Raw genomic sequence first — 25,644 nt, 5'->3', positions numbered from 1 at the left:
TTAAATGCACCACTGTACAGCTGGGAAAGATGCACATCCAATCTGGATTGAAAAGAATCCTATCAAGTCTCGCCCATTTCCTACTTCTCCCAGCTCCGTTGTTGCACCATGTGTAGGGGGAACCTGAAAATCCCGCATCCAGCAGCCCCGAGTCGGTGATTGCTTCCTGAAATTCTGACATAGCCGATGTTGTCCGCAGCGTGCCGCTTAGCCTCTCGTCTGGGCTGATGGTAGTGTTGAAGTCACCACAGACCACCCACGGGCCCACCATTGAGCGAGCTGTGTTCCGAAGCTCATCCCAAAGAACCATGCGATGATTTTGGAAGCAACTGGCATAAACTACCATAATAAAAAGAGAATGAGGGAGACTATCCTCAGCAACCCTGAGAGAAAGGTGTTGCCTATCAGCCCAGATTGTTTGAATTTGAATATGCCCCTTGGCCAAAACCCAGATTTTTCTTTCCACCACTTCCTCATAAATCTGATTGTCAAATCCCAGCTTGGCAGCCATAGCTGGGCACTTCGACTCTTGGATCATCGGTTCCTACAAGACTAATATTCCAATATTGTGCTTCCTGATAAGCCGTTTCAGAAATCGGATCGTTTGAGAATTACCGACCCCGCGAACATTCCAAGAAAGTAGACTAATCATCTGTGAACCATCCTTTTTGCCCGGCTCGTTGCTGCAAGGTCAGTAATCTCTAGCTTTTCCTTTTGCTGAATTTCTTTTTCTGTTTGTTTTTTTGTAGGTTGTTCCCCTTTATTTTGAATGCATTATCTTCCTGGGAGCTGGTTGAGCAATCTGAAAAATCTGTTTCAGGAGCAATGGCTTCACCTCCTAAATCCACACAAAGAACAATAGCCTCGTGGGCTAATCCGTTACCCCTGTTCTGTTGATGACTAGGCTGCTGTTCTGATTGTTGGGTTGGGTCCTGCACTGTTCTTGGGTCTGGTAGTCTTCCTGGTTGATGTTGAAGATCTGATTCATCTCCCGTGGCTCTCGCCATAGTCTGCTGATCTCGGTCTCTGATTCCTGCCTGAGACTGCACTAGGTTTTTCGGACACTCAATTTGTGACTCCCTAACATTGGAGGCTGATTGAAAGGTGAGGTAATGAGCTGTGTTGATGTTATCCGCACTTGGAGAGGGGATTGCTGAGTGTCAGGCTAGCATCATTGTTTGGGTATCCTTGTGGCTGTTGATTGAAACCGGGGCATCAGTGAACATTTCCTTTACACCAATAAGTCACCCCTCCCAAGCTACTTGCGAATCAGGTGGTGGTCAGTGTGATGGGAATAGCTGGGAGCCCTGTTGTCAGGTTGAGGGTGAGGTCGTGGGCCTGGTTGTCAGTTCCTGAGCTTCAATGAGAATTCTGAATGCTTGTCCCAGCTTCTCTGGAGATGAGTTCTGTCTGCTAAAGTAGGGGGTCTTCAGTGGTGCCGTGCTTCTGGTTTCTGCAATCCTGAAAAACGCTTGATGGGCGATGATTAGTGTTTCGCATTGTTGGCAAATTCAGTTGTTCCCCTGCTTCTGGTCCCTGATTTTCTGAGGGTGTATTAGAGCAATACCTCTGCCACATATCCAAGGTTTGGGGATCCACTATCTGGGTAACGTTGGTTCTGATGAGGCCCTGTGAATGAATATTCGTTGATCCCCCAGCTAAGGATGTCACCAACGCTCGCATACCTGCCATTGGTTCAAGGTGGTGACTAGGAGATTGGCTGGGGCTCCTATCCCCTTCCCCATGGCTGATTGCTAGATGAAGAGGTTGCATTCCACTCAACATTTCTACTTCTCCCTGAGTGATTGACTGACTTGAATGTAGCATTGCTCTCCAAAGTTGAAGGTTGAGATGGCTGGTGTCCTGATTGGCTTCCGGGTGGCAGTCCTTGTTTGAATCGTTGGGCGAGTGAGGCCTGTTGATAACACTGGGTGCTAGAAGGATGGGTTCCGATGGAGCTGTCTGCAGATGCTTCTCTGATATTTCCAGCATTCCATGTATTTGGCGAGAGATGGTTTTGTCCTTGTTCCCATGCCGATCCGCTGTCCTTATGGGAAGCATCCAATGTCTCTGGATTGCCGGCACTATTCGTGTCGTTCATTGCGGCATTTTGATAAACAGGTCGATGGCCTTCCAAATTTGCAACCAGTTTCCCGGTCATCCCTGATGGGGCTTTTCCATAAACACTTGTCCCATTACCTGGAAAAGCATAAAAACTACGAATGATCCATTCCTTCGTCTTCTCTTTTGTTGCTTGTTGGATGGATGGGGAACAGCCATGCCTGAATAGAGGTTCCAGCTCTGAAATAATGGGATAGCTCTTCTCCAGCACCTGCAATCTCAAGACTTAATGGAAGCTCACGCTCAGCCGGGGAATGATTTTGATTCGAGCGAATGTTTGGAAGGACCCGAAACGAGTGTTGGAGTCTATCTGGACAATTTTACCGAAGCAGCTAGCTAGATCCAAGATGACTGATTCGATCCAGGCCTGGCAGGGATGCCAAAGAGGCGAATCCAGATTCCATCGCGCCCCAAAACCTCGTTCGGGGTCCACATCGCAACCGATTGGAGCCCCATCTCCTTGTGCAGTCTCATTGCATTTGAACGCCTCCACATCCGTTTTGGTTTTGAATGTTATCAGAAATTTCGAAGCTGAGATCCGTACGATCTTGACCCCAGCCGATTTGAAGCTCGAATTCCTAATTGCATCGAAAAGTTGTATGATCCTAATTTCTGAAGCTGATGCAGTTCCTACCATGGCAAGAGACAAAAGTTGCATTCGGTTCCCCACTGCATGAGAGTCGGCAATGGTAGTTTCCGGCGATTGGTCTACCATTTTAGGAGAAGTCCACTTCGTCGACCCAGATATCGCTTCCGAATAAGCTCAAACAAAGGGAGCGACTTTTACTGGAAGATGGGTGTGAGAATGGGATGGCCATGTATCCTGCTGACCAGAATGTATTTTTGCCCAGGCAATGTGAACCACCCGTCCGTCAATCCGTCGTTCATGTAGACATTGAATGACATTGAAAGCGTCCTGTTCGTATCGAAAGCATATGAAAGCGAAGCCACGGGGACGATTAAGGTTCCGATTCCAGGGAAGGAATACGTCGGTTAGTTTGCCAAAACAACTGAAGATTTGCTGTAAATCATCAACAAAGGTGTCAAATGTTAGGTTCGCCACGAATATGGAGAACGAGGAAGAGCTTCGAGGACGTCGAGGTGGAACTATCTCCCACGGAAGCTGGGATTCAAATTCCGTTTCCTGCTCTCGCTCTCACTCCTCCATGGCTCCTACTGGACCCGTTCAGTACTTATATTTTGTCCCTCTAAAAGATGCCCACATATTAGCTATTAGATCACCCAGCTTTGCTTGAATTTTTCTATATGGCTCATCCGTTGTATGTCCAATAATGTAGAAGGAATAGATTCAGGTAAGTACAATATGCCACTTATAGAGACTCTGGGTGCATGAGCATGGCACTTTAAACAATCAACCTAAACACTTTATTTTAAACAATAAATGTAGATACTTTATTTTAAATAATGAATTTAGACACTTTATTTTAAATAATGAATCTAGATACTTTACAATTAAACTAGAAACCTTTTTTAAAAATAAAAAATAAAAAAATAATGAATCTGAATACTTTGTGATTATCTTAGACACTTAAAGCATTAATTCACAATAAGATACCTAAGATAAATTCCTAAAATATCTTTCTTGAATAATGATTCAATCGAGGGTAAAGTTATAAATCTTCCACATAAATCATCCACCAATCTAACCATCCAATCTTATAGTAAACTCTTATGAGCCTTCTTGCTGCTCTAAAAATGATCCACGAACTTTTTATTATTATTTTTTATTTTTAAATAGAAATAATATATTTTCAAAAAGAGGATGTACAAACGCTTCGAGAGTGCATCACAAAAAGATCGAAGCCTCGCCTATCATATGAACGGACGGGAAGATCACTAGTCTTTTCTCAAATAGCCTAGACCTACCCTATCCAAGAATAGTAGACCCCTAGTGAATGAGGGAGATCCATGAACTTCCCCACTAATGCCATCGCTAGATTTATCTCATCATTAGTCTCCCCTTTCTGATGGAAAAACTCAACCTTGAGGTCACTTCATGCTCCTCCTTTAGCACTTCAACAGCTAGCTGCTCTCCCTTATAGGGCTTGAGACTTCTATGTTAAAAACATCAAAAGTCTTCATGTGATTAGTCAATTTCACCATGCCATTGATTTCTTTAGAATACAATAAGGCTCACCAGTCATTGTCTAACAAACCCCACCGCCTTCCAGTCCAACTTTTTCCAATCATCATCTGATATATCCTTAAACTTTGTTGATATGTCTAAAATTGGAGCATACAAGTCTTTGCAATAAAGCAAGCCCTCCACCTTAGCCTTCCATATGGTCCAGTTAGAACCATTGAGATTGATCATCCTTGATGAGCCACCTTCCATAATTCAGAACTGATCCCACTCTGTTCAGCCAGCCTGAACTCTCTGATACCACTTTGCTGGGAGCCATTACATAAAACCTTAAGATCTAGCCTCTCATAAAGACTATAATTATGGGATAATAAAGCAATGAAATAAATCAAAGCACAAACCACACGACACAAGAGATTTTTACATAAAAAACCCTCAAAGAGGTAAAAATGACGGGACTTCATCCATAGCAATAATTCACTATGAAGTAAAATGTTACAACTGATCATAAGCACACACCGCTTGGATCAAACCTTCTTCACTCACAAAGGATGGATGAACAATAAGAGAATAATGAAAAATGGAGAGATCTCATCGATTACGAGGACGTAGAAGCGCTGAGACGTTTGAGACGTTGGCTGTGAAGTATATCACCTCTACGAGCACAACCTCCCTTCCACAAGCTTCCTCTCTCTCTCTCTCTCTCTCTCTCTCTCTCTCTCTCTCTCTCTCTCTCTCTCTCTCACCTTTGATAGCCCTAAACCCTTTAGCAAACCCTTGCAAAGCTTTAGGAAACTCTCTTGCATTGCCCTATAATAACCCTATGACTCTTATTTATAGTTTAGGCAACTTTCTTCCGCACCTCTTGCGAAACCACCTCAAATTTACACAGTCCGCACCAAATCTCGATTGAACCTGCCTAACCTTGGACTAGTCGAGTCGGGTACTCAACCGATCGAGTGGCCCACTTGACTGGTTGAGCCTAACCCTCGACTGGTCGAGTACCATGGAATTCAAAAATAAATAGCTCGCTGGACTTTGAATCGACCATCGCTTGACTGGTCGAGTGGCCCACTTGACCGGTCGAGCAGTGCCCTCGACTGGTCGAGCAGCGCGGTAATGCCAAGAATTTTGGCATCCGATCCGCACCACATCTCCTCTGAACTGAGAAGGAAAACCCCATCACTCATAGCCGCTGTTATGGCCCATGACAACCCATTACGCTCCTATGACTGAATGTCAAGGGACGCCTACAGGTTTTTAAGATTTTTTAATTTTAAAAGAAAAGGAGAGATAATGTAACGTTACGGACCTATCGTAAAGGTAATGGTGGTGGCTATTATGGCCTTCATTGCCATTATAGAATACCTTGATCAAATTACATTTTGGGTTCCTTTCAAATCAAACCTCAAAGTAAAATAATTGCATATAGGTGCCCAGTCCCTCGATACGAATACTAAGGTAATTGAAATCGAATTTTTTGAGCTTATTGAACAAATAATGGCAATTAGATTCACCAATCATCCAAACATGGCATTCTAGGTTACATAGGCTTAGCTTTTTCAAAAACTTTTACCATTATGCAAGCTAATGCACTCAACAAATGCAGTTACTGGGCATGGGGTTGATTAGGAACGGTGCTGGCCCCGCTTAGTCTCAGTTGAATTGTTTGTTTCAACGTTCATGGGTCTAGTTTGAGAACTTCTTATAAGGAAGGCTGGATAGCGTCCATTTGGCGTGTTTGCCTTTTGTGGATGTTGTGCAGCGCACCTGGTGTGCCCATATGATTTGTTTGGTGCCTGCCCGAAAGTTTGTAAATCAAGTTTTAGGTGAGTTGTGGAGCTGCTGAGTCATTTGAGGGGATGGCTGGATGCCGTTCAAGCAATTAATCTAAGAGCTGGGCACTGTTTTCTACTTGCTGAAGCTGAGAGTAGAGGATGCTGCTCTCTTTTGATGCAGTTGTATACAGGTTAGGTGAGTTCCATCCTTGGATTTTTGTTGGGTGCCGGTCCAATGCGTGGGTTTGAATCTGAGTGGGCAGCAGCTGAAAGTAAGGTGCATTGTTTTCTTCAGCAGCAGTGTGATGTCTGTATATGTTCCCTCTCTTCCTATAGCTATGGGTAAGTAAGAGTTGTAGAATATGATTTTTCTGTCGGATCCCTTTTGTTGCGGCATTTGCTGGTTGTTTGCTGAAGCTCCGATTCGGCCTTCCCCTACCTACCATTGTGTTCTATTGAGATAGAGCGGTTGAGGTAGATCCCCATATTTAAGATAGTGGTGCCAGTGATGGTGTTTTCCTGCTAGGTCATTCATAATCCTGGTGCAGCAGGGGCCCATGATGGTGCCTTCGTTTGTGACTGGCTCAGTTTCTCCGTAGCTCGGTTTTCCTCCATTTCTTCTTTTATTTTAATTTACGCTATACAGTGGATCTGTATGATAGGTGTTGCTCATTTCTTTTTGCACTCACCTAAATGCTTGTACTTACTTTTGTTATCAAATGAGTTAGGGCGGTTTGGATGCCTGTAAGTTTAAGCTGTAAGTAACTTATAAGTGTTTCTGTTTCGGTGTAAGCAGTAAGCCACTTACAGGTAAATTGATTTTTGTGTTTGGGAAGCCTGTAAGTTACTTATAGGTAAGAAGTATATTTATAGCCAAGCTCTGCAGGGAATAATTTTAAGATGTTATAATCACATAAAAAATCTTGACACCAAATATATCATTTTGTTAAGTACACCAAGAAGAAAATTTAAGCCAATTCTTATGCTATTCCATGGTGGGCCATTTTTGATATTTTAGTTGTACACGGTGTAGTGCAGCCCCATAGCTCCCCTACAGCTCAGCATATCTACAAAAATTTGAAAGTCATCTATCTGACGAGCCCAATCACATAGATATACCAATGCCTAGAAATATGTGTACATTTGTTTCGCATAGCATGTTATGGCCCGTATAATAATTTTAATTTTAATTTTTTTAAAAAAAGTAAGCCCAGAAGATACACAATTCAGATGCATTAAAATAATTAAATAAAAATTTGTAAAAATAAAGAACAATGGTCCACCTCAATAGACTAGACCATGGAGAGCTTTAATGGTGGACATTCAATCACCACTGTTTCTTGTGATGTGGCCCACCTGAGATTTGGATATACTTCATGTTTGGGCTTGGGGCCCAAAATGAGCTCGCAAAACTAATGGATGGCGTAGATATACCAAAAAAAATACACATTACAGTGGGCCCCACAACAACCCTAAGTGCAGAGAAGGAAAGAGGGAGGTGCACAATGCCATTGCAGAGAGAGAGAGAGAGAGAGAGAGAGAGAGAGAGAGAGACAGAGAGAGACAGAGAGACAGAGAGAGACAGAGAGAGACAGAGACAGAGAGAGAGCTTAGTGGAGCTTCTTTAATGGGCGGAGCTTTGCCGTAATGGAGGTGTGTATTCCCCCTCTTCCCCTCGTTTAAAAAATCATACCGTTGGCTTGTAAGTCACTTACAATGAAGTGACTTCTCACCCCCAACCCCTAGAAGTTTCCTAACAATTTTTCCTATAAGTGACTTACAGGTTGTGACTTCTTCTCTTCTTTTTTTTCAAAACGAACTTTTCATTAATAAGGATGATGACTTTACAGATTGGAGGGGGATCTTAGGCAAACAAAAAGATCCTGAGCCCCTGGCTGAACAACTCATTCACATTCGGGAAGGCCCAACACAAAAGTAGGCCCACCTATCGTAAAAAGGAAAAATAACAAAACTATGGCCTAGGAAAATCGCACCACTCCTACACCAGCCCTACCCAGGACCAACTCTCTGTGGGATAGGAAGGGAAGGCCAGAAACATCATCGAAAATTCTGGATTGCTGGTTTGAACTACCCCAGCGGGCTAGGTTGTCTGCTACCCTGTTGGCCTCTCTCGGGATATGCCTGATGGAAATAATTAATCCTGTGGACCGAATAGAATCAAACTTCTTTTTCTAATAGAAGACACTACAGGGAGCATCACCTGGCCTGGAGAACATATCAACTATGGCAAGTGAATCACTTTCCACCTCAATCAAACTGAACCCTTTGTCTATACAAATGATGAGGCCGTCTACCACTGCTTTCACTTCCGCAAGAAAGCTGGATCCCAGGCCGTATCCCTTGGAGAAAGCGAACTTGAACTCGCCTTTTTCATCACGACAAACACCCCCACACCCCAAGGGCCCAGGATTGCCTCTAGACGAGCCGTCCACATTCAGCTTTAAAATTTTATAATAAATAAAAATAAAAAGTGGACTTCTACCACTACCATTCATTAAGAAGCAGAAATTACAGTATATTCGGGAGGGCCACAACAAAAAACCTCAGGGCTACTCCTATCTTGTACCACCTCCTGAAAAGCAAAGGAATACACCCCTGAAGGCTGGCTAAAGGAAAACTATCCACAAAGGTACAAAAACTGCCCTGCTGGGAGGATCCACAACCCACACCGGAACTAAAGTGCTAGCCTAATTTGATGCTACCCAAACCAATTTTGTCCAGGAAGACCCTTCCTCTCACCTCCAAAGGCAAAACTTGCACCTGCCAACAGAGAGCGAAGGATTGAGCTAAACTACCTTGGTGTGCCATCCCATCAGCTGGACCGTTACCTTCGCAAGGGATGAGGCTGAAAGAGACTGAAGCGACACTTGTCAACTTCCTGATTCTTGAGACCCACAGTTTCCAGTGCCAGGCAACTATCGACTTAGTCGCTAAAAGATCGATGATGATTTTGGAATCGGACTCCACTTCGATCTTCGCAAACCCTCTTTCTAGGCAAAGGGCTAGGCCGTCCACATTCAGCTTCATGCTTCTCGAGTTTGGCCTTAACCATTTCACGTATGACACCAAATGGGGGGAGCTAACGCCCTAAGGGAGCTGGAGATCTGCCAGGACCTCACTCTTTGCCTGATTTTTAATCGGAGGGAGGGGAAAAGTGATAGATAGATAGGTGGGTGAGCCAAGACCGAACGTGGCAAATGGTGTGTGAGAAGCTGGAATGGACCCCATCATAGCAAAGAGCGTTCCTGGACTTCCATATTTCCCAGAGGATCAAGGTTGGGATCAGCCCTCTAAGGCCGCCCAATGAGGACGAGTCGTTGGCCAGCTTACAGGTTGTGACTTACACAGGTGAATTTCTTCCCCCAAACAACATCGGCAAGTGACTTCCCTGTACATCACTTCCCACTAACCCAACTTATAGACATCCAAATAGGCACTTACAGATGGTGTGCTCCGACCTTTCTTTAAAATATAAAATAACATAAAAATAAAAGAGGTGCTTGAACTTGGAAGAAAAAAAAATAAAACAAAATTGCAGTTACTGATGCAGTCTGGCAAACCAGCTAGGTTGGTTTGGTAGATATAAAACAAACTCCTTTCCTGAATCATTCTCATAAACTGATTTAACATTTACTACCGGCCGAAAGTACAATAAGATTATTTGTAGAACTACCAAGGATCTAGGGTTAGTTGGGAACCTACTTTCTATGGAATTTGGATGAGTTTAGGAATTTTGGTCTTAAAAGGGTAACATCACCTTGCCCCATAAAAAGTCCCTTCCCCGGTATTTCTCATATCAAGGTCAGTTTCAGCAATTTCAACAATTTAGTTAAACCCATTTTTAACTTAACATTGCTTAACCATTCAGGCTGTTTGATTGAAGGTTTCTATCTTGAAACAGGAATTATATCAACACCATTAAATACAATAAGAAATCCATACAAACATGTAGGAGAAAACATTATTTGAAAATTAGCCAGCTGCCTTCGTAATCACACGTATTTCCTTTAATAGTGCCGATCAAAGAATAACTACTCTATAACCTACCATATTTAATAATAATGATGATGATAAGGATATATTTGATTTCATCAAATTTCATTATATTTCATGATGAATCAGTGTAATTTGGAGAAATTTTTAGTGATATTTCAAGAAATCTGGTGCGACCAAACATAATCCGATAAGGGAGGGCCGGCTATTTTGTAGTGCCCACCTAATCTTGTATAGCCGGTTTTTCATATCAACGAAGTTATAGGTGGTGTGCTCCCACCTTTCTAGGGAAAAAAAAAAAAGCACACAATTCAATATATTAATCCCGAAACAGTGAGTGAGTTTTGCTAGCGCAACACACCTCTAAAAATAGCCGCATATGGGAAACTAGCATGTAAGACATTTGATCCGTATATCATGTTAGATGCACCGTGTAGATGAAATGAAAAATGACCATCAAAGATAGAAAAAAGAAAACAAAAAACACACAAGTTTTTCAGACCGATCATTGATAGTTAAAGAGCATCAGCTTTTGTCGAAATGATCTACTAGATGACCCAACCAATTGATGGACAGTTTAGATGGTATACATAAGCGCCAATGTAGCTGAATGTAGAGGTGCACGTGGGCCTAGTAAAACTCACAATGCAAACTCTCTAGCCTGGTTCGTTAAGACACAATATAAATATCAGGAAGAAGCATAGAATCATAAGAGCAGGTAGTAGTGCGGGAGATTCGGGAATGAGTCGAGTAAACTCCACTGGGCCGGATAAATCACAGATGAAGTCAGCCTTTGATTTGATCAATAAACCGTAACGTACTTGATGTGCATATTTGCAAGTTCTGAGGCCAACCAGCATTTGAAAGGCGCAACATTTAGAAAAAAGCACAGAAAATAGATCTACCGTTGTCAGCCCGAAATGAAGATTCCATTCGGATCTTATATGAGGTGAGATGAGCAGGCTGTTGTAGTGCCCTACTAGCGGGACGTGGAGAAAACCTAGCAGTTGATACGATAGACTGTCCTTTTCTTCTTCTTCTTCTTCTTTCTTTATGAAATGTTGAATAAAGATATGGGTGACTGTACCTACCTTCTTCTTTTTTTCGAAAAAAATAATAATAATAATCTTTATTGCCCCTAGTTGGATGTTGGTGAATCTGTTTTTATTTTATTTTATTTATGATAAAGAAACAAGAACATATGAGAACCCAAACAACCTGAAAGTCCCTCTTCAAAATCAAAACCGAAACAAGATAGCTTAGTGTAAAGACAACAAGCATGGACCCATGAACCTTGCCTGCTTGTCGATGGTCAGATCACATCGATTTTTATGGCATGGCCCATCCATGGTTAACTCCACCGGATTCGAGGGGCTAAATGGCCAGATGCAGATGGCACAGACCATACATTGTAAAAATTAATGTAATAGAATATCAGAAACGAAAAAGCCAGCATCGATGCCAGGCCTTTATTAATCTTGTGCAGTACTAAAAGAAATACAAAGCTCCTTTAACCCGTGTTGCTGATCATGTAGCAATGGTGGCATACACACTATTCTGAGTAACCTAATTCTCAAGCATGAACTTCCATAGTTGGGTGTCAGTGCTTAGAAATTTCCAACCCATGGTCGTACTTTTATTTCCTCGACCTCTGGGTGGTCCATGTAATAGTTAGGCTGAGGGGTCAATACCTTGGGTGCAATCATGCCAATACAAATGCATTAGATCCCATAAGAACTCCTTGAATGTGGAATGTGACTTGTGTGAACATGAGTCCAGGCAGCAAATATTGCATAGCCTATAAGAACCTGAACATGGGATGCAGTCAGTTGAATTTGCACGGTTTAAATTAATTGTCTTTGCTTTTAACCATCCATCCGGTGACCACCAATGAGAAGATGGAGATGGATGGATGACCACCACCGAGAAGATGGAGGTGATATTCTGTCTAAACAACATGATTTGACAATGAGAATCGGCGTACCTGCAGGCCTGGGTAGCTCTTAGGGGGATATTTTTGAGAATGACCCACCGTATCTAGACCAATGTGTTGATTCCTAGTCATCCTATCTACTTTTTTCCTTGACTATTGAACAAATATTTTATACAGTTAAAAAAAATGTAGGACGGAGAGAACATTCATGAAATTCAAAGCAGGAACCATTTCAATATACGGATCATCCAAGATGTGGTCCACTAATTGAACGATCCGGATTCATTTCTTAACAGCACTGGTCAAGAATCTTTTCAAGATCGATATCATGAAATAAATGGCACTCGATGAGCACTGAACCCTGATCTACAACTATGCAAAGCAAAAAAGGACCGTAGTCACTTCAGGAGTTACAGACAGATCCACGTGGCGTATCGGGTAAGCAACGTCCAGCATTCAGCTGTTACCTTAGTTTCGTCGAGCCACTGATTGGGCGGGAACTGCCACGCTGGCGCACAAACCTGCGCATGATTGGCGAGGCCAGTTGTCCGACGCGTGGAGACTCGGTCGCTTACCCAGAGGTTAATCCCCGACGAACTAATCTATTACCCACCTCGAAAAGGTGAGCAATTACGAAAATGCCATCAGGCTCAGCTGGTCCGTTCTCAGCATCGATCATGATCATGTAGCAGCCAAGGCAGGCACACGGCTCAAGCGGTAAAACACTGCAGGTACGAAACAGCCATTGGCTCGCAGTCGTCGTACCTTCTCTTCCACCTGCAAACTGCAGCACCCATCTCTCTCTTTCTCTCTGCTTTTTGAACATTTTCTTTGAAGTTGTATACACATAAACGAACGTGTATACGCTCTCCCCCAAAGGCAACCCTTCCTATAGCTAAAGATGATATAACGTGCATTGGTGCGCAGTTAGATGCAGACCCGCCTCTTTCAAACCTAACAACTCCCAGAAGGGTAAAACGGTAAACTGCAAGTTCGGTATCATGAGAAGAAAAGCCGAAAAGCTAGCTTCTCTTTCAACAGAGAGTGAATCCAAAATCCTTAGCAAACCGTAATCTTTTTTTCTTTTTTCTTCTTTTGGGTTCTTGTCTTTGGGTGGATTGAATATAAAATCCTAGTGAAATCCATGGCTAGGGTATTTAGAGGGCTATTGTTCTTCTGTGATTTTCGTCTCATTTCTGTTGTAGGAACTGACACGTTTTGAGGTAGTATCAAACGACGGAGAGAGAGAGAGAGAGAGTATATTGGTTTAGGAATGGGCTAATGAGAGTGCGACAGCTTTGTTGCAGGCTTTCTTATGCTGATGGGTTGACGTGGAGAGAGAGAGAGAGAGAGAGAGAGAGTATATTGGTTTAGGAATGGGCTAATGAGAGTGCGACAGCTTTGTTGCAGGCTTTCTTATGCTGATGGGTTGACGTGGAGAGAGAGAGAGAGAGAGAGAGAGAGAAGGGAACAAGTTGCAAGAGGAATAAAGGCTGAGAAAAAGAGAGAAAATGGCAATGTTTTGATACAAACTTAAAATCCATAGAAGCAATAGATATCACAAGGAGTCTAATTCTCCCAAGCCTCCTTACATATTACTATTTCTTCTACTTCAACTACAGCCACATCAGACCTATATGCATCCCCCAAACAAAGAAATGAGAAGAAAAAAACATAAGAAAGCATTCCCAAGAGGGAGGGAGAGAGAGAGAGAGAGAGAGAGAGAGAGAGAGAGAGCCAAATGAGCATTTCTTTTTTATATATAATCTAACATTTCTTTTTTAAATATAATCTGATTAGCATAAAATGATCAATGCATGTATTGCTGCCTTGTCCTTGCATGTAATCTACAAAAGAAGCTGAATCAGATCTAAAAAAGTAACATATCTCATACAAGTACCTAAAGAGGAAGCTCTCCATATCTAACCTCCAAAAAAATCTACCAAACAAGCTGCATCTGATCCTAAAACAGCAAGATATCATATATGTATCTATAAGCATAAAAAAAGAAACAGTTCAGATATATCTATAAAGCCTTGAATAAAATCAGAAACAAGCATTTCAGATCCATAGACAGAGAAAAATAAATAAATAAATCATAATAATATTAATAACTACCTTCCCCCAACTGCAGAATAAAAAGAAACAATCCTCCATAGAGAAGCAAACCAGAGATCTTGAAGAGGGTGCAAGAGAAGAAGGATTTTAATAATACCATTGAGAAGCAGTAGTAGTAATAGAAGTAGTATACCTGTTATTGGCGTATTCGTAGAGGCGGCCGCGGCTGGAGAAGACGATGAGAGCCACCTCAGCATCACAAAGCACAGACAGTTCATAGGCCTTCTTGAGGAGGCCATTACGGCGCTTGCAGAAGGTGACCTGGCGGTTGGTCGTGTTCTCAATCCGCTTGATCTCGATCTTGCCACGGCCCATCGCTTCTTCTCCTTCTCCTCGCGGAAGCGGTGGTGGATGCCTTGTTGTATTCCCCAATTCGGAAAGGCGTCGGTCGACCTTACGCTGCAACCCAAAAGAAAAGGGATGGTTTCTATTAGAGAAAGGGTTAGGCCTGAGTCGAGATCAAAGCAAAAAGAGATGGATCCAGAAGAAGCGAGACATGGGTTGTTTGGGATTGCTTACTGGCCTCAGAAGGAAAGGCAAGTGAAGGAGAGATTTCTCTCTATTTTGCCCCTTTTTCTATGAACGATCCTGCACTAGAGAGAAGCAGAAAATGGAAGCGGTTTTGGTGCTGGAGGTGATTGTATTTATAGGATTAAAAGCGACCCTTTACCTGTAATCACCTCTCTCTCTCTCTCTCTCTCTCTCTCTCTCTCTCTCATTTGTGGGCTTTGTTAACAAGAGATTCGGGCTCTGATCTCGTCGTAGGTCGAAATTCATTAGGAATGCGACGTCTCCCACATTATCTGAATTTTACGATTATTTTATGTCCGAGCACGAAACAGGATACAGTGCGGGAGTTATTTGATACTCTGGCACTGTTATACTTTATACACATGCGCTCATACGTTGATAATGTGGCACTAATGTAACTCAAATAAACCGTTCAAATCGTGTGACCCACCATAAATAAGGGGTAACACCAAAAATCATATCATTGGACTATTCTAGCCACTGATTAATAGATAATTGTTTGATGAATTTGGACCATTGGTTTTTTTTTTTTTTTTTTAAATAACCCTCCATTCAATTTCCATCAAAATAAGCCATTTAGGACATCAAAGCATTCTATGATGCCGTTTAGATACTACCCCCACTACGGCCTGGATAGAAAGGAACTGTGAGGACGTGGGCTCTGTGAGACCTATCACGATGTATGTGTTTTATCCACGCTGTTCATGTACCTCGACAGTTAACTTTAGTGCATGAGCTTATGTAGACCACACTACGACAAGTAATAACGAATCAAAGACTCACCATTGAAAACTTATTAAGGCACCGCAAATGTTTTAGATCAAGCTAATGTTTATGTTTGTCCTTCATTACATAAAATTGAAGACTCACCATTGAAAACTTATTAAGGCACCGCAAATGTTTTAGATCAAGCTAATGTTTATGTTTGTCCTTCATTAACATTTATGTAATTTTATAAACAGTTTAGATGGTAAATAAACATCATGATAGCAAATAAACCTCTTTTATAGATCTTGCTCTAAAATAATCTAAAATAATCCGTCAAAATACATAGACACTTGGGATAAGACACGTATCAAACTTTTCACAAGCCCGGGGTCGATCGTTACTCTTGCCCGGGTGGTAGGCTCCCAGGAGTTTCAAGGCAGGGTAAAGGTTTCGAGTACTCATTGGTGGTGAAATCCCACTACGGTGCAAGTGTGTGGGGGTGTGTGTGTGCGTGTGTGAGAGAAAAAAAAAAAACTTTACGGAGCCCCTGTCATGACCGTCAGCCTCTGGGCAAGTACTGGTGGGGTAGTACCCAATTGGGGATTATTTCCAATTTTCAGTTTATGAGCCATCTAAAGTGAGACCACTATTTGGATGGCTTAATTTGATGCTTGTACGGTTTACCAATGCACGAGCGTTAACCATTGCACTCTTCCATGTTGTCAGAGTTTGAATATTTGGTAAAGGCACTATCCTATCTCATAATATCAGAAAACCAAAAAATCCGCCAATCAATCCAGACCGTCAAACTGATTGACATCTCCTTGGATGGCCCACCTGTCAAATTGTGGAATCAATTGGCTGTTTCTAAATATTCAATATGTAGGATGTTTCCGCATCCTTCGCTAGAGATGGATCCAATCATCGTTGGGCCATGGCTCATCCAAGATGTCATCAATTAGACGGTCTTGATTCATCGCCAAACTGCAGCAATCAAAGCTTTGCTCGCTCTCTCTTTCTCTCTCTCCAGAGCTATGACACAAGTGAAGTTGACTCCCACGTGACAACCTGCGCACCATTTGGCTACTTCTAGCCTCATTTATGGTAAGGGAGCCGCACTAGCTGTTCTAAATTTCTATTTTCTCACCCTCTTTTATGTGAGGGGCCATACCTGCGGTCCACAAAGATGGTATCCCTAACATGTGCACCACGTCACCCCCACCAAGACTGTCCACGTGACGTGGACCCCACTCCATTTCACCGTCAACTCTCCCATCGCCAACCTGGCAATGCCACTTCACACTTCAATTTCCACGTAAGAACCCCCTGGCCAATCCTATCCGTACGTTAATGCCACCTCACTAATAATCATCTGTGAGAACCGATGACATGTCATTCTCCAGCACCAGCCTTAGCAGTGCCATGTCACAAAGATCCGACGTGGACTCTTTGTCCACCAACCCTTTCACCAAAGCTACTCCTAACAACACTTGGAGCTTATACTGGAATTATAATCACTAAAAACAGGCTCATGTTGAAATTCTCTTCAACCTTGTGCTTGTTATTGAATAGTGAGAAACATGCGGCTGACCCTCCTCTCTCTCCCCCTTTTAATGGCGCACCCAACAAGAAAATTTTCTCATTTTCTAATTTCGTATGTCTGCATACCCCTGGCTTTTAATATAGATCCTTCTTGCAACCCCGGATCCAGCATAATTCCATAATAAGGACTGCCTTTCAAGCACTCGGTGTAAGAGTTCAATAAGGTGACATAATTAATTATTGGTCTAGATCTTCCTAAGGGTTAGCTATTGTAATTGGGCATCCTAATGGGCTTACTAAAATTGTTATTGATGTCTTAAATCAGTCAATAACAGGGTATGTCGATACCATCGAGTAGATGTCGATGCCATCGACAGATGCTCGATCCCATCTAAAAAATTCATGTTAGTTGATGGAACGTTTTAGTGTTATTATTTGATGCCATCAAAGTAAGTTCGATACCATCAACATATCTTCGATGGGTTGTCAATACTATCGAAGGTCTCATTGAAAATATACGCAAAATTGTGTAAGTGCGTAATTCATTTCCTATTTTGGTTGTAATAGTATATATATCAGGTATAATCGGGATTAAGGAACAAAGGAGGTGTATTATAGCTTTTTAATTCGATCTTAAGGGCTCAAAAGCATAGCTATGGCTTGTGAAAAGAAATTTGAGACTTGTTCGAATCAATAAACTATTATCACTTGCAATTTCTGTTTTCTTAGTGCATTACACGTCACTTTGTGCCATGGCTTTTTCCCCTAAGGGTTTTTCCATGTAAAATTTGGATTATTCTTATTTGGACTTGGTTGTGCGATTGCAATTATTTTGCTTGATTCTTCTCTGGGCACTTATGCAGTTCTCTAATAAGTGGTATCAAAGGCAGGTTAGGAAGCAGATCAAATCTAAAAGCAACGTATCAATGGCATCTAACCCAAAGTTCGATATAGAAAAATACTCCGGTAAAAATAATTTTGAACTATGAAAAGTTAAAATGAATGGTATCCTAATTTTGGAACGATTAGATGAAACTCTCCTTAAAAAGTGATTGAATCTATGAAAGAAGAATAATGGAATAAGATGGATAAGAAATTTAGAACCTCTATCCAATTGTACTTAATGGATGAGGTCCTCAGTAATGTCATGAGAGAGAAAATTACAGCAAGTATATGGGTGAAACTAGAGAATATCTTTGTGAAAAAATCTCTTAAAAATCATTTGTACTTAAAAGTACAGTTATTCAATCAGAAGATGGCGGAGGGGGGCTGATGTTGAGGCCCACATTAGTAACTTTAATAGGTTGATTTGTAAATTATTGGATATGGAAAAGACAATGAAAGATGGGGATCAGGCATGTATACTGTTAAATTCTCTCCCAGCTGTATGAGTCATTTAAGGATTCTTTGTGCACCGGTATAATGACTATTAGCGTCAAGACTATTATCTCTGCCCTTCAATTGAAGGCGATGAGAAAGAAAAACAGTGATGTTAGTGCTTCTATAGTGCACTAGTTACGAGGGAGAGAAACTCTAAGTGAGATAGTGGATACTTCACGATCGAGATCCAAATCTAATGGTAAGGACAAAGGAAAGTTGAAGTACTGAAATTATAGTATCTTAGGGTACATGAAGAAGGATTGTCATAATTCTAAGTCAAAAAATGAGAATTCATATTTATAGTTCTTCTAGGGAAGCCAATATTGTAAAATCTAGTGAGGAAATGAATTGCAGTGACGTGTTTACTGCATCAAAATTCAAGTACTTGTCGAATAATGAATTTTGGATATGAGGGCTTGGTACCACATGACCCATCATAGAAGTTGGTTCATTAGTTACAGTGAATGCAATGGTAGCCAGATGTTTATGGGCAATGATAATGCATGTAAAGTGGTAACCATTGGATCGATGTGCATCAAGATATTTGATGGCATGGAGTGTATCTTGACTGAAGAGTGATACATTCTTAATTTGAGGAAGATTCTGATATCTCTGGGAGCACTCGAGGCACTATGGTGCAAATTCACCAGTTTCAATCATTTTCTTAAAGTTTAAAATGGGGCACTCATAGTTATGAAGGCGCGGAGGAATAGAAACTTTTATAGGTTAATTAGGAGTCCTTTTTTTAAACTAAGAGCTGTATATTCATCTTTGGGTCAACTTTACAGAGGAGTTACAAATAACGGATGCCCCTCCAGAGGAGGAGACAGGCGAACTATATCTAAGTTGCGAACTCTGAGAGATAGGACTACATGTCTCTAACTGTCCAGAGCCCCATTTAGTCAAGGAGGAGTTCTCCTAAGGGCAGGAGGGGGAGATTGGCAACCTGGGTAAAGTCCCTGTCCAATTGCTCATTGCTGCCCAAGCGAACCAAACCATCATCACTGTCCAATTGATTGGAAGAACTTCATCTGGTGAAGTTGCAGCGTCTGTAGCGGATTTCACGTCTACACATATGTGGCATGCACGCTTAAGCCACATGAACGAGTGGGGCATGCAGGTACTTTCTGACCATCGTTTAATTCCATTTTAAAAAAATATTGATTTTAATATATATATATATATATATGGATCAAAATTGTATATATGGTAAACAGTCATGATTATCTTTTTAATATGGGAAACGTGTTTGCAAGGAAGTTCTATATTATATGCATACTGATGTATGAGGGCAATTGTCCTTAGTTTCTAGCGGAGGGTCATCATAGTTTATCACGTTCATTGACAACTATTTCACAAAAGTATAAGTTTCTTTTATGAAAAATAAATCCAATGTTTTCACAAACTTCAAACAGTGGAAGGTGGTGGTGGAAAAACAGTCAGGACGAAAGGTGAAAGTGTTAAAAACAGACAATGGTAGGGAATTCACTTCTATGAAATTCAATCGGTATTGTAAGGATGAATCGATCATGAGACATAACACAGTGTGCCAGACACTAGAGCGGAATAGTGTGGCTAAGTGGATGAATCAGACTCTCTTGGAGAGGGCCAGATTCATGATCAGTAATACTGGGTTGGGTAAGAAATTACGGACTTATGCCATTAATACGACTTGTTACTTGGTGAATTAATCACATTTTATGGTCATTGAATGTAAAATTTCAGAGGAAGTGTGGAATGGTCAGTAGGTAGACTACTCAAGACTGCATATATTTGGTTGTAATGGTTACTCTCACGTACCATCAGTTGAGAGAAATAAGCTAAATTAAATGGCTAAAAAATACGTCTTTTTTAGCTATGGTAATGTTATAAAGAGGTACAGGCAATACGACTGGATCACATAAAAAATTATCCTTAGTTGCAACGTCAAATTCAACTAAGGATCCTTGTTCGATAAGGATTAGCATAAGGAAGTTGAAAAGTTGGTTACGCACGTTCAGTTAGATAGAGATGAGACACAAGGTGATATTGGGACATGGACACAGGTGTTGGATTAGGTGGAGCAGCCACCTGTGAGAAGGAATGCCAAGGGATCATAGGTTACCACCAAGATACAAGGATGACTTAAATGTTGTATTTGCCTTATTACAAATAAGGGTGATCCGTTTACTTTTCATGAGGCTCTTGATAAGCCAGATGCTGAAAAGTGAAAAGTAATGATGAATGATGAGATAGACTTCTTATATAAAAATGAGACGTGAGAGCTGTGTAGCTTTCCATCAGTCGAAAAGTGATTGAGTGCAAGTAAATCTTTAAGAAGAAATACGATAGTACAAGGTAAGGTTGGTAGGAAGGGACGTACTTAGAAAAAAGGTGTGGACTTCATTGAGATATTCGCACTAGAAATAAAGTAAGTATCTATCAAATTCATATTGGCGCTAGTTGTCAAATACAATCTCGAGTTGAAATACATGGATATAAATATTGTCTTCTTGCATGTGGAATTGGAAAAGCAGATTTACATGAGGCAACTAGAAGGTTTCGAAATACAAGGGGCAGAGAACAAGATTTGCAGGTTAATGAGGCCATTATATGGTCTGAAACAGTTATCTAGGCAGTGGTACAAAAAAATTGATTCTTTCATGGTGAGTTAGAAGTTTACCAGAAGTAATTATGATCATTATGTTTATTACAAAATACTGAGTAATGTGAAGTTTATTATCTTGGTATTGTATGTTGATGACATGCTTATCGTTAGTCATAGCATGTTTGAGATCGACATACTGAAGGCTTAACTATCATGGACATTCAAGATGAAAGATATGAGGGATACAAAGAGGGTTCTCAGTGTTGATATACACAGAGACAAAAAGTGGAGCAGGCTATGGTTATCTCAGACTTAATACCTTGAGAAGATATTGATGAAGTATAGGATGGATAAGGAAAAGCCGGTCAGTGTTTCCCACATGACTCATTTTATGCTTTCATCTAAATAGTATCCTAAAACAAATGAAAAAAAAAAAAAAAAAAACAGGATATATCTCATGTGCCTTATTCAAGTGCAATTAGTAACTTGATATGTCATGACCTGTATAAAATCGGATATTTCACATGCAATGAGTGTTGTTAGCAGATATATGTCTAACCCCAACAAGCAACACTGAGAGGCAATAAAATAGCTACTTCAATGTATTCAAAGTACGCAGAACTATGTCTTATCATTTGAAAAATAAGGAAACAAGTTAGTGGGCTATCGAGATTTAGATTACGCGGGCAGTGAGGATAATAGGAGGTCTACTTTCGGTTACTCATTTGTGATAGCGGGTCAAGCGATCAGTTGGATGTCGAAGCTTTAGTTTACGGTGGCTCTTTCCACGACCGAATGTGATTAGACAGTGACAGAAGATTTCAAGTAATGTATTTGATAGAGATGAATGATAAATCAAGTTGGGCTTCAGTAAGAGGTCATGTCAGTCAAATGTCACAGCAAAAGTGCGATCAATTCAACTAAGAATTTTGTTTATCACTCACGTGCTAAACATATTGATGTGCGCCATGATTTTATCTGACAGGTTCTTGAGAAAGGATGCGTGACTCTAGAAAAGATCCACACAAGCGTGAATCCGATTAACATGCTTACGAAAGTGGTTCCGACAGAGAAGTTCAAGTTTTGTGCAACTTCTCTAAGCTTGGTGAATGCGTAAATGGAAGACAGAATGTGCACAAGAAGAATGACGATTGAAGACATTGTGGAGATTGTTGTTGATGTCTTAAATCTGTCAATAACAGGATCTGTCAATGTCATCAAAAAATCACTCAATATCAATGCCATCAAGCAAATGTCGATGCCATCAACAGATTCTCGATCCCATTGAAAAAATCCAAAAAATTCATATTGGTTGCTAGAACATTTTAGTGTTACTACTCAATGCCATTGAAGTAAGTTTGATGTCATCGACAGATCCTCGATGGGTTATCGATGCCATCGAAGATTTACGTAGAATTACGCAAATGCAGAATTTGTTTTCAATTCTAATTATGATAGTATATATATCGGGTGTAATCGGGATTAGGGAACATAGGAGGTGTATTAGGGCTTTTTAATTCGTTCCTAAGGATTCAAGGGCATAGCTAGGGTTTATGAAAAGAAATTTAAGGCTTGTTCAAATTGGTAAGATATTATCTCTTGTAATTTCTGCTTTCATAGCGCATTACTCATTGCTTTGTGTAATGGTTGTTTTCCACACAGGTTTCTTCACGTAAAATTCATATTGTTCTTATTTGGACTTGGTTGTGCGATTGAAAGTACTTTGCTTGATTCGTCTTTCGATGCTTTTGTGGTTTCCCGACAACGATTAATCTCTAATTCATGTACAGGTGGTACGCCTTAACTATGTGGAGGTGTAAGAGAGGAATTGTGATGAGTTTCAAACTCCTTTACAACTACTTAAACTCAAATGAAGCCTAAGGATGTAACTTACAAAGCTTAAGGGTAACTTACGAAGCTTAAGGCTGTAACTCCGCGACCATCCTTCATTAATGGCCTCTCGATGAAGTATGGATTTCATTCAGTTAAACAGATCCCCATTCAGTTAGTCAGATCCTCTTCACAGATGCACTAACTGATTCTTTCAATTCTACTTAAAGATCAATCCTTTCAATTAATTTACTTAAAGTTTTTACACTTAGTATTAAGATTTATGCTAGAATTCTACATTGAGAAAGGCCAAGGCGCCATCCTTGAGTAAATGATACCCGAAAACTAGCTTAACAAAATTATCCAATAACTATAATTGAATGAATTAAGCTCAGTTAAATAAAAGATTGATAGAGAGAGAGAAAGAAAGAGAAAATATATCCCACAATACAGACGGTTGAATCCAATAGCTAGCCTATCTTAGCTGGTGTGGATTTGAGGTTGGGTAACCAAAAAAAAAAAAGGGCAAGGGAAAGTAATTTCTGAAATGCCGGAAATTGCATCACCAAAAAGATCAGTCTTAGAGAATGTTACTTTCTTCACATTGTAAGTAGTAGAGAACCCTAAGAAGGTACACATGCTCTTGGCCCTAAAACCTTTTTTTTTCTTGGCCCTAAAACTAGTGTTGCGTGTGGGGACCACATTGACATAACCATCTGTTTTTTAATTGGACTTCAAAAAGATGCCAAATGATGGGAGTTTCAATGCTATACCTAATGCCATAAATGTGCTACAAACATTGAAACTCTTCTCCTTCTTCTTCTTTTTTTCTTTTTCCATTTAACGGACCGTTTGGATGTACCGTAAAAATCGCAATCCAAAGGAATATTTTCATCGTGATGATACCAGACGGTCTTCTGTTATCTGTTTTGGGTTGGCACAAGGAAATGCATTGAGCTGTATACAATTTTCCCACTCCCCCAAATTAACATCGATCCGTCGCATTTCATGTTCTACTTGAAAACGCTCCATGCCTGGCCCACATCGCAACGGCCGTCGAAACGGTACCATGAGAAAGGTAAAATTGTCCTGAATAGGAGTTAAAAAATCAAAATAAAATACATAGAATGAGAATGACAATCCAAAGGACAGCATTGAAATCGCATCTATTATATCCTTATGCAAGCTTATTACCATTTTCAGGTTAGCAATTCAAAATATAGCGTTCGTAGCATATTATCTTTTTCTATCCAGATGTGAAAAAGCCAAAGTAGAGAAATTCCAAACATCAAAATGCCTCAGGATTGCGTTGTGAGAAGGTATCAGGTGCTGAGCTCTAATATCTCATTTGGTCACCAACAATTTAGACTTCACACATGTGGAACATGAATATGAGATCTGGTTCCAGCATATATATATATATATATATATATATATATATATATATTTTAAAGGGTGTATATATATATTCAGTAAAAGATGTACAGCAAAAGGGCCTTCCTGGTACAAAAATTAGGAGGGCCAGAAAACCCTGAGAAAACAGAACATTATATATATATATGTGTGTGTGTGTGTGTGGGGAAAAGGTACTATGCACTCGACCTCACGATAAGCTCCCGTGATGTCGAGCTGTGTGGGCCCCACCGTGATGCGTGTCGACCATCAACACCGTGCATTTGATGGGTCCCCTTTAAATTATGTGATATTCCAAAAATCAGCCGTATACAGAACTCAGGTGGGCCATACCATCTAAAATCATGTGAAGACACCGTTAAAACATATAAAAGCACTTGGTGGGGCCCACCTGAAATTTGCATGCATTTGAAACTTGGTCTGAACCCTCATCCAAGTGGGACACACATAATGGATGGGCTGGATTTGCAAACCACATCTCGGTGGGCCCAAAAAATGGTTATGAATGTTTTAATGGTGCACAGCCCCTCTCCACTTCTGTATGTGGTGTGGCCCACACAAGTCACAGATTGACTTGATTTTTGAGACCTAGGCCCACGATGGAATGGTGCATCTGACTGATTGGGTAGATGTTCGAAACGCATCACGGTTTGGCCCACACAGCTTGACCTCATGGGACAGACTCGTGAGGCCGAGCGCATAGTACCTTTTCCCATACACATACACACACTTGTGAATTCTAAATTGTTCTATGCTGTCCACCTCATAGGAACTTTCTATGAGGTCGAGTTGCATGGGCCCACAGTGATGTGTGTTGAGCATCCACCCCATCAATTAGATGCACCATTACATGGTGGGCCTCAGGCTTAAAAATCAAGTCAATCCATGACTTATGTGGGCCACACCACATACAAAAGTTGAGAGGAGTTATCCTCCAATTAAAAAAATTCATAATCATTTGTTGGGCCCACTGAGATGTGGTTCATAAATCCACTCCATCCATTATGTGTATACCACTTGGATGATGGGTCCGACTGAGTTTTAGATGCATCTAAAATTTAAGTGGGTCCCACCAAGTGCTTATATATATAGAGAGAGAGAGATGCTCAACTATGTGCCGGTTCGCACATCATTACGTGCAAATCTTATTGTCAACCATCAAATAAGATAGGCAGTCTGGATGCAAGCGCTCTTACATGTGAGTTTGAAAAAGCGAATCTCCTTCCACAGCATGCATCTTCACGGCATGAATAATGGGGCATACCGCATAAACTATAGATGTGAGAAATTCCTAATAATGGCAGCTATAATAACCTGATCGGTGTGATTGTAGGCATATGGTCCTCCCAAGTAGAGCCCAGTCCTGATCACACACGTGTGTCACCCGTGTAGAGATTTCGTGACTGATAATTTATGAGGGAAGCGCTAGGGCAATTCACATAGATTTTATGATGCAATTCACGGTCCACGTACCAATGTGTCACATGTGTGACATATCCAAGCCATTCATCAGCTGGGTCCCATTACGGACATCTCCTGGACGGAAGATTAGGTTGGTCCAATCATCAAATGAAACACATTGTGT

General features: G+C 40.9%; 1 protein-coding gene across 2 annotated transcripts in view; it reads right to left on the bottom strand.

Moving 5' to 3' along the window:
* Window positions 1-14,771, bottom strand: part of LOC131245500 (agamous-like MADS-box protein MADS1) — a 55,692-nt gene extending 40,921 nt beyond the window's left edge. The window contains exons 1-2 of one of the 2 annotated variants that reach the window (XM_058245015.1): window positions 14,588-14,771; window positions 14,202-14,467 (exon numbers count right to left, since the gene is read on the bottom strand). In XM_058245015.1, coding sequence (XP_058100998.1) covers window positions 14,202-14,383 — 182 coding nt within the window. In that variant the 5' untranslated portion in view covers window positions 14,384-14,467; window positions 14,588-14,771. The remainder of the gene's footprint in view (window positions 1-14,201; window positions 14,468-14,587) is intronic. The other variant, XM_058245016.1, reaches the window with a different exon arrangement.
* Between the last annotated feature and the right edge of the window lie 10,873 nt (window positions 14,772-25,644).

The sequence above is a fragment of the Magnolia sinica genome, chromosome 5, assembly GCF_029962835.1.
Source record: "Magnolia sinica isolate HGM2019 chromosome 5, MsV1, whole genome shotgun sequence".
NCBI lineage: Eukaryota > Viridiplantae > Streptophyta > Magnoliopsida > Magnoliales > Magnoliaceae > Magnolia > Magnolia sinica.
The sequence above is the reverse complement of the archived record's forward strand: the minus strand, read 5'-3'. Positions and strand labels throughout refer to the sequence as shown.